We start from the raw sequence: 9,630 nt of genomic DNA, 5'->3' as shown, positions 1-9,630 counted from the left end.
TCTCTCTCTCTCTCTCTCTCTCTCTCTCTCTCTCTCTCTCTCTTTCTCTCTTGTATTTTAGGGAAGGGTCTACAGGGTGTCTAGGGTCTCACTACTAGATTGGATTTCTAGTGATCTGCCTGTTTATAGCCTCCCAAGAGCTGGGATTACAGATGCATGCCACCACACCCAGTCTTCATCATTAATCTCTAAATCTTTCTTGGTTCATCTTTACAGGGCAAATATGGAGGCAAGTGACTTCTAATGTCCAGCTCTGAATTCCTAGGATGCCACAGTATGGCATTTATCCCAGGTGCTCTCTGTTGATTAATCGGAGCTCACTTGAGGGTCGCCAGCACTTTTTCCACCCCTTTCTTCTCTGCAGTCTACTAGGGGTCTGTCTCTATCATCAACAGCCATTGAAAAGTCAGTGTCCTCAGCTTCTCTCTTCTTTGAGAATGTCTCTATATGGTCATTCATCCATTTTCACTTTTCCCTGGTGCACTGGGGGAAAAAACCAAAAATGAAAATAAAACAAAAAAACTGTGTGCTTTCTCAGAGCCTCTTTCGCTTTGTTGACGGAGTCTGGACCCTGCTGGGCCATCCCTCCCCTTCCAGGCCTCCTGCTAACACGAGGTTCAGTGTGATTTGGTGAAGGAAGACTACATAATTTCAAAGTGCATGGACATATCTTTTGCTGTGTGGTACATCTTGATTGTTGAGAACGGACAGAGCAGAGAGGAATTGTAAGAGAAAGTCCGCTCCTCCTTCTGCTGGGTAGTTCAAGGTGTGACTTCTCCTTATCTGCGTGGTAAATTCTCTGTCAACCTCACTGGACCCCACGAGGAGGCCCAGATGCCTGGTTAATGGTACGAATGGGTGTGTCTGGGTGAGATTTCACTTGAACTGTGCAGAAGAAAGTGGATCTCTTGCCCAGTGCAGTAGTTACAATCCACTAAGATGCTGACTAAAAAAGAGTTAGAAGAAGAGAGAATTTGGTTTTGCTGCCTGAGGGCCTGAGCTGGGGCATCAGGCTTCTGCACCTGGACAGCAGTTTACACCTTTGAGGTTCTTGTGTCTCAGGCCTCTGGATCTGTAACTGGGCCGCTGGCTTTCCTGGTAAGTCCAGTGTGCAAATGGCAGAATGTGGGACTCTGTGGCCTCTCTAATAATATGAATAAATTCCATATGATAAATCTATCTATCTATCTGAAATATATCTATATCTGTACCATCTACTCCTGTCATTACCTCTATATCTACACTGTTTCTTTTTTTTTTCTGTATTTTAGGGAAAGGTCTACAGGGTGTTCAGGGTCTCACTACTAGATCGGACTCATAATGATTCTCCTGTTTACAGCCTCCCAAGAGCTGGGATTACAGGTGCACGCCACCACACCCAGTCTCAATCACTGTCACAGCATGCCCTAGGGGCAGGGCCAGCACGACAGGCCCAGGGATTGAGCCCCTGATCCCTATGCCTGCTTGCAGGTGCTTTAATCTGCTGAGATACTTGGCCGCCCTCTACCTACATTGTTTCTATCTCTCTATTTCAAATTGATTCTGTTTCTTCTGGAAGCTTCAATAGCACCTTCACAGCTTGCTATGAAGTTGCCCGTAGCACAGGAATGCGCTTCATCACAGGTCTTGGCCCCTTGCCTGGCCTTGCTCCCCTCTGTCCCTTATCTAGCCATCCAGGGCTTGCACCTGTCCTCCATATGAAATGCCAGCGCACCCATCCTTGCATCTGTATAATCTAGGCCAAAACACCTAATCTCACACAATGAAATGTCTCCTTTTAAAAACTGTCAATTATGTCACTTGAGTTCTGCTATCAATCCCTTCTTCCTCCTGCGTGCTTTAATAACCATTCTGTTGTTTCGAACCTTCAGTTTCTCTCTAGAGACTCTTTTCTCTTAGTCTATGCACATACTCAAGAATTTCCACGAACAACAAGTATTCTGTTTTTCTAAAAGTGTATAACTCCATCTCTTCATGGAAATTATTTTATAAAGCTAAATGCACTGGCTTTGTTTCCTAGGACTGTCATAACAGTGTTGCACAAAGTTTGCCTCAGATAACAGCGATTTCTTCTCTTTTGGTTCTGAGACCGGAAGTAGGCATTAGCCTATTTCCTCTGAAGTGGTAGGGGAGAAACCCTCTCGCCCGCTTTCGGCTTCTAGTGGTTCCGGTATTTGTGTTTGCAGAATTGCAGTCTCCGCCTCTATCTCCCATGCCTGTGTTCCTTCTCTTAGGACATATGTCATATAGAATTAAGGGCCGAGGGCCACGGAGATAGCTCAGCAGACTAAGTGCCTGCTTAGGCAAGTGTAAGGACTGGGGTTTGATCCCTAGTACCATATGCTATGCTAGCTCAGGCCACCAAGACCAGGCGTGGTGGTGCATGCCAGTAATCCCAGCACTGGGGAGGCTGAAAACAGGAGGATCATTATGAGTCCAAGCTGGGTAGTGAGACGCTGTGCCAAATACATAAAAAAAAAAAAAAAGAATTAAGGACCCATCCTAATGACTTCATGTTGACTTGATTATATCCACAAGGACCATATTTCTTAATAAGGTCACAGTCCCAGCTACTGAAACTAAGATTTCCCTTTTGGAGAACCACATTTCAACCCAGAATATTTCCTAAGTTTTCTGCAGCCAAATGGCCCCATGGCATCTCATCCTTCCATGTCTTGCTCCATGGTTCCTGTGAGTATCATCAGTGCCAAAACTTAGTGCTATCTTCTCAGTGCCTACCCTGTAACTGCCCTGCAGGCTTGTCACAGTTACCTTTTCCCTCCTTCATGATCACCCCATGGCCAAGAGGAGACCAGACCACGGGATTTCCAGGTACCTGGTTAAACATTTCTCTGTGTGTCTATGAGGGTGTTTGTGGGTAGGACTCATTTGAATAGGTAAACTGAATAAAGTGGATTGCCCTGCAAGGGAGGAGTTCTAATACACTCTAATCCACTGAAGACTCAATGGGAACAAAAGGTTAACCTCTGCTCACTTGATATCCAGATCCCTTACATACTTGACATGCCACCTAGCTTCTAGACTGTCCCACGTGTGCCTTGTTTTCTGACTTTGCCGTCCCTCCTTTTCTCTAATTCAAGGTGCATTTTAATGTTGGGGCCTTGGCTACCTTCTCCTTTCTAATATACTCTCTCCTCTGGCCTCCTCCCAACCTTCATGCTTCAGTGCTTTCTTCTAAGTTGCAAACAGATATATCTCTCTGGCCAGGCTGTCTCAAAGCTCAAGGCAAGCAAAGTCACTTGGAAACCACTGAAGATCCTCAAAGGTGATATATCCAAAGCACAACACAATCTTTACACACACACATACACACACACACACACACACTCAATCTTCCTACTCCCATTCTCTGTCTGTCTGTCTGTCTGTCTGTCTGTCTGTCTCTCTCTCTCTCTCTCTCTCTCTCTCTCTCTCTCTCTCTGAGATTTTGAACCCAGGGACCAGTGAGCTACATCCTTCTCTTTCTTCCATTCTTAATTTTTCTCTCTGTTTTTATTGATGTCAGTGGTTGTGTAACTATTTTGAGACTTCTAGAAATACTTGATGAAGTTTGAATGTGGACAGACCTCCTAAAAGGAGGTGGGAAGAATCTAGTGAAATGTTGTTTATTGCCATTACTGTGATCCCTCTCTTTAGACCCCTCTTGAGACCTAAGGATGCAAGGTGTATGCCTGATTCCAGTGGCTCAGAGTCTCAAAGGACACTAGCAGAAGTATCTACAGGTAGACACAGTGGTCTGAGTGTTACGGATTACATGCTTGAATATCTCCAAATTCACATATTGAAGCTCTAAGCCTGGTTGGGTGGTGTTTGGGTATAGGATCTTGGGGTGGTCAAGCTCTCGATGGGATCAGTACCTTCCCAAGCAGAGAGAGGAGAGAGCTAACCATTAAGCGCCTTTCACTCCCCTCCCTTCGCTCTGTGACGACACAGTAAGAAGAAAGCCATCTTCAAGCTGCACCCCGCCCCATGCACCCAACCAGAGTAGCACCTAGCACTGAACTTCTACCCTTCAGAAGTGAGGGGATGCTTTAAGCCCATCGGGCAATGGTGTCTTGTTATAACAGCCTGGATAAATGTGCACAGTTAGGAAAACCTAGACCTGGTTTCAGACCAGCTGAGGTCCAGGGAAACTTTCTCTCTGTGGTCTGTTGGAGTCTGTGGCTGTTACATCCATTCTGGGTTCATTTCAGAGTTGCTGCTAGAGCACCTCACACACAGCCAGCTTCCCGTGAAAGTGACTGAAGGGTGGACCTTGCCTGGGTGCTCCTCCCAGTCACGAGATCCCTCACCCCTGCACCTGAGCACCTATGAAGAAGCAGCTGCAGCTCGGCTCTCTGTACCTCAAGTCCCTGCAGAGCCAGACAGCCACAGGGTGATGTGCAGGATATAGGCCTGGAGGGGCCTGCAGAGATGATTCTTTCGGACCTCTTAATTTCCTGAATGAAGAACAGGCATTCCCACTTGCTAGGGGATAGCACACCATCCTCTTACATCCTCCTTTTACTGAATTTCTCTGTAGAGAGGATGGCATCAGGCCCCAGTGGTCTTCCGGGGTGCTCTGTGAGCCTCTCTGGCTGCAGGTGCGGGTGAGGATGCAGGTCCATTGTACAGTTTTGTCATGCGGCATCCCCCCTCAGCTCTGTGGTGATGCTGCTAAGCAGAAAGCATCTGGGCACCTTTGGGAACGGTGTCTTGGGTGGATCCTTGGGGCCTGGGCCTCGGCATGAGGAGCGAGATTTGGGGGTGGCTGTTCAGCATTGTCATGCATTAGAGAACACATGCTTTTGGATATCTCCTGTATTCACATGTAACCCAAGTATTTGCTTGGATCTCGGGGACTTTCTTAGGACCTTATATGGGTCCAAGGCTTCTTAGAGAGCTGAAAATTGGCATCAGTCACTTGTGAATGGCTCTTTACTCGGGACCTGTCACTGCCTGTGTTGATGTGGCAGGTCGGGGACTTAGGTCTAACTACTGTTGTAAGCCCACTTGGCCCTTTCTTTATTAACACTCCAGAGGCCCAAACTTCCCAGTGTTTGGCAATAAACTAATCCAGAGCAGGGCAGGTAGCTGCCGGACTCTGTAGTCTAGATGGGAGCAACACAGATGCCACCTGAACAGAAAGGACAAGGTGGCCAGGAAGATATGAATCCCTGAGGACTGGGTGTGCCAACCAGGCTAGAGGGCAGATTTAATTTAATTTAATTTATTTATTTATTTTATTTTCTTATGTATTTAGTACAGGGTCTACAGGGTCTCACTATGTAGATTAGAATCGTAATGATCCTCCTGTTTTTAGCCTCCCAAGTGCTGGGATTACAGGCATGCACCACCACGTCTAGTCTGAATCGCCATTTCAGCACATCCCGGGGCATGGGGCCTGCTCAGCATGCCAGGGATCAAACCCTGGCCATTGCACTCTGCCTAAGCAGGCACTTTAGTCCACTGAGCTATCTGGCTGGCCCTCTTCATTTTATTATTTATTTCATTTGTGAATGTGTGCATGTGCGTGGGGCAGAGAGTGGGTCACAAACACAGCTGATGGTCCGGGCTGGGCACAGCAGCTGGCAGCTCCAGCCATGCTGGTTGGTCGTGGAGGCTGCTGGTTCACCAAGGCCGTACAGAGAGCCCCAGCCTGCAGGTGGGGCTCAGGTTGGGGGAGGGAGGTTGTAGGCATCACAGAGGGACCAGAGACTCACACCAAGATCTCACCTGTCACAAGATGCCGATCCTTGATGACATTGTCTTGGTCCAACATTTAGGACTCATTGTTTATAGACTCATTGGACAGCTGTTACAGGCAATTTAGTCTCAGAAGGACTGTAAGAATAGGATGAGGAAAGGGAGGCATGGAGAGCTGTAGTCATCCAGGAAAAGCCCTACAAGGGTCCAGGGAGGGCCAGGATGCACTCCTGGGTGCCGGAAATCCACATCCTCCCTAAGGCTGCCTTGCGTTTGCCCTTATCCTGGCATCTGTCTTCTCCCTAGCTAGGATGGCAGAGCCCAGCATCCCCTCCGCCTCTTCACATCCCCCAGCTCCAAGCTGGATATGAGCAATGGCACTGAATACTCTCTTTGTCTCAGGAGGTAGGCACTGATTTCTCTCCCTCCTTCCTTTCTTCTTTCTTTCCTTTCTCCCTTGGACTGAACAGATTTTCACACTGAGTTACATTTCTAGCCCTTTTAGAATATATTTTTTTATACAGAATTGTGCCAAGTCACAAAGTAGCACAGTCTGGACTTGAACTTGTGATCCTTTGCCTCAGAGTCTTAACATGCTAAGATTGCAGGTAAGCGCCATCAGACACTGTTTTTTCTTTAACACTTCAGTTGTGGTATGTCTCAGTCTATCTTCTGTAGCTATGTCTGAGTGCCACAGGTTGAGCATTTTACAGATAATGAAGGTTCTAGAAGCTGAGTGGTCCAAGTTTGCAGGACCTCATCTGATGAGGCCCTTTACGCTGGTGGCCACCCTTTCCAGATTCCCAGGGCATCACAGAGTACCACATGGTAAGAGGAATATGAAGAAGTGACTGAGCCAAATTGATTTTTTTCATAATAGATCAGCTCTCAAGGCAATTCAATGATGCGTTGCTCTTTGAGTGGACTAATTTGTTTGAATCCCCAGTGACCTGATCCCGTCTTGCAGGTCCTACCTAGCTCTCCCTCTTCATAACCCACACAACTGATCAGTTTCAACAAGAATTTTGGTGGCGACATTCAGCTGTACTGAGGTGCGTTAGCTTAGAGACACTAGCTAGCATTCTCAAAGCCACACAGGTAGTAGCTGCTGAGGGGTCAGGGACACAGCCCAGGCAGCAGGCTCCTGAGCGATCACTGCTCAGGGCCCATGATGGTGGCTGCTTCGGCGGGCAGCTCCTCCCGCTGCCAGACCCACTGCGATGGCTCTGCCAGGCTCACCTGGGCAGGCGGGTGCGGGCTGCAGGCCTGGAGAGTGATACACGGAGAGCGACGCCTCCTGCCTGACAGGCGGAAGATAAACAGCTTCCCGTTAAATCTCACTTAATGCTGATATTTATAAATTTATTCAGCCTGTGTTTACTGAATCGAGAGAATGCCTAATAACATAATGTGCTTCATCTCACATGTTCCTACTAATGAGAATACAAGTACGTATTGCTTAATTTTTTTTTAACATTTCATTTACTCTCCGCTCCTTCCACCCCTTCTTTTTGTTGTGTTGGTTGGGCTTTTAATTTGCTGCTGAACTCTGGAAAGTTTGGGCCTCTTGGATGTTATGCAGAGAGGGCTGAAGTGGGCCTGGGGCAGTAGTTAGCATCAAGTTCCCGAGCTGAGCCTGTCCCCGTGTGAGCATGTCCCCACCTCATCCTACCTCTTCATACCCCACATAGCTGATCAGTTTCAACAAGAATTTTGGTGGCAACATTCAGCCGTGCTAGGGTGCTTTAGCTTAGAGACACTAGCCAGCATTCTCAAAGCCACACACATACTAGCTGAGGAGGGGTCAGGGACACAGCCCAGGCAGCAGGCTCCTGAGCGGTCACTGCTCAGGGCCCAAGATGGTGACTGCTTGCCTTCACCTTCAGCATGGTGTATGAGTCCTAAGCACACACGTGGGGTCACAGGGTAGACCATGCTGAGGGGACAGTGAAGGCCCCGTGTTCCCAACTGCAGCTCAGGTAGCTGCATGCTTGTGCTTGGGCCTGAGATGTTCCGAGGTATCAGGAAGTAGAGGGCAGAGGGAAGGGGATGATGGCTTTCACTTCAGACAGAGAAGGAAGGTGGCCCGAATGTCTGCACTAACACAGGCAGTTTGTAGGGTTGGGGTTCAGCTATATATGAGTGTGAGGGTGAGTATGAGTATGTGTATCTCTGTGTGTGTGTGTTTGTGTGGTAGACACAGAGAGGAACAGAGGAACAGACAGAGAAAGGAAGGGAGACTACATCATTGCCTTAGTTTGATCTGCTTACTATGAATTTGTCCCATTGAGTGCCCATGTCCAGGCTGTCTACCAGCTAAAGGCTGCTGTGTTGGCTGCAAGAAAGGGCAGATCCACTGCCAGGCCACCTCATCAGGCGGGGGCAGAGAGATGCCAGGAGACCAGCCACGTTCAGGAGGAGGTTTGGAAATACACTTGGCAGAGGAATGAGGATGGGAGAGCTGGGTGCTGTGAGCTGGGCTTCCTCGGGGTGGCAAGAGAGAGAGTACAATGAGAAAGCCAAGCTTGCCTGGCTTTGGGGGTCTAGTGGACTATGAGGGGAGGGAACAGCTGGACACCACAGAAAGACTGGAGTTGGGGTGGAGGTGGGAGGCTGGAGATAAAAATATGCAATATTAGGTGGTTTACAGTGCAGTTATGGCCAAGTCCAAGAACCATACCATGCACAACCAGTCCTGAAAATGGCACAGAAATGGCATTAAGAAACCTCAGTCACAAAGATACAAATCTCTGAAGGGGGCAGATCCCAAGTGCCTTAGGAACATGTATTTTGCCAAGAAGCACAACAAGAAGGGCTTCAAGAAGATGCAGGCTAACAGTGCCAAGGCCATGAGTGCATGCGCCGAGGCTATCAGGGCCCTCGTGAAGCCCAAGGAGGTCAAGCCCAAGGTCATTCCAAAGGGAGTAGACCACAAGATCACTCGACTTGCCTATATTGCCCACCCCAAGTTTGGGAAGCGTATCTGTGCCCGCATTGCCAAGGATCGCAGGCCTTGCCAGCCAAAGGCCCAGGCTCCAGCAAGGCCCAGGCTCCAGCTTCTGCTCCAGCCAAGGCCTGGGCTCTGGCTCCTGCTCCAGCCAAGGCCAAGACTCCGGCTTCTGCTCCAGCCCAGGTTCCCAAAGCTGCCCAGGCCCCCATGAAGGCTCCACAGTAAAAGCCTCTTGTCTGCTGATGAAAAAAACAGAAGGACTGGTGTGACCCCTGGGGTGCCATCTATTGGGGGGGCTAGTGTCCTACTGTGCTCTTTGTACAAATAAACCTTAGGCAGGATAAAAAAATACAACATTAGACACAGAGGTTGGGTGGAGTAATGCATATCTTCCTGGGTGGAATAATTTGTACAACTCCTGTTCATATTCAAATTTATAGGTAAGCTGTAAAGCTTTTATTATTATTTATTATTATTATTTTGGTGGTACCAGGGATCAAACTTAGGACCTTGTACTTGTCAAGCAAGCACTTACTCCACTGAGCTATCTCCCTGGCCCACCTAAAGCTTTTATTATCCTATGATTCACCAGCCTGTCACCCCCACCTGCTTCTTTCTAGAGTGTAGACGGGAGGGAGCCACCTGAAGTGCTAGGCTATCCAGCCCTGAGCTGGCACCTTCTAGTTTGGGCATTTCTGTTGGACTGGCAGAGGTGGGTGTGGTGGTGGCAGGTCTAAGAGCAACCTCAGCACTTTGATCTTGTTTGAGAGGCAGAGTGGAGCTGTCTTTCCTGGGGCTTGGCATCGTGCGAGGGTGCTGGTAGGGGGAGGCTCATGTCTTTTGGTATTATCTGAGAAACTACACCTAGTCATGGGGCTCAGGAGACCTGAGAGACTTGGAACAAGGATCGAAGCACTAGCTGGATGGCAGAGGCCCGGTGCCTCCTGAGGGAAAGCAGTCGACAGTGTTCCAAG

At 48.5% G+C, this 9,630-nt stretch overlaps 1 protein-coding gene across 1 annotated transcript; it reads left to right on the top strand.

The window, feature by feature from the left end:
* The first annotated feature begins 8,489 nt into the window (after window positions 1-8,489).
* Window positions 8,490-8,881, top strand: LOC111817230 (60S ribosomal protein L29-like). Its single transcript, XM_023717355.1, has 2 exons — window positions 8,490-8,712; window positions 8,805-8,881. Exons 1-2 carry the CDS (start codon window positions 8,490-8,492, stop codon window positions 8,879-8,881), a joined length of 300 nt encoding a protein of 99 aa, XP_023573123.1.
* Window positions 8,882-9,630: the final 749 nt, after the last annotated feature.

This window comes from Octodon degus, unplaced genomic scaffold (assembly GCF_000260255.1).
Source record: "Octodon degus isolate 3935 unplaced genomic scaffold, OctDeg1.0 scaffold00052, whole genome shotgun sequence".
NCBI classification, from domain to species: domain Eukaryota; kingdom Metazoa; phylum Chordata; class Mammalia; order Rodentia; family Octodontidae; genus Octodon; species Octodon degus.
Note: the sequence above shows the minus strand (reverse complement) of the source record. Positions and strands in the feature narration are given on the sequence as shown.

Coding starts and splice junctions, on each gene's coding strand:
- LOC111817230 (XM_023717355.1), top strand. CDS start 8,490: ATGTATTTTGCCAAGAAGCACAACAAGAAGGGCTTCAAGAAGATGCAG. Junction 8,713..8,804: donor TGCCCGCATTGCCAAGGATC/GCAGGCCTTGCC, acceptor CTCCTGCTCCAG/CCAAGGCCAAGACTCCGGCT.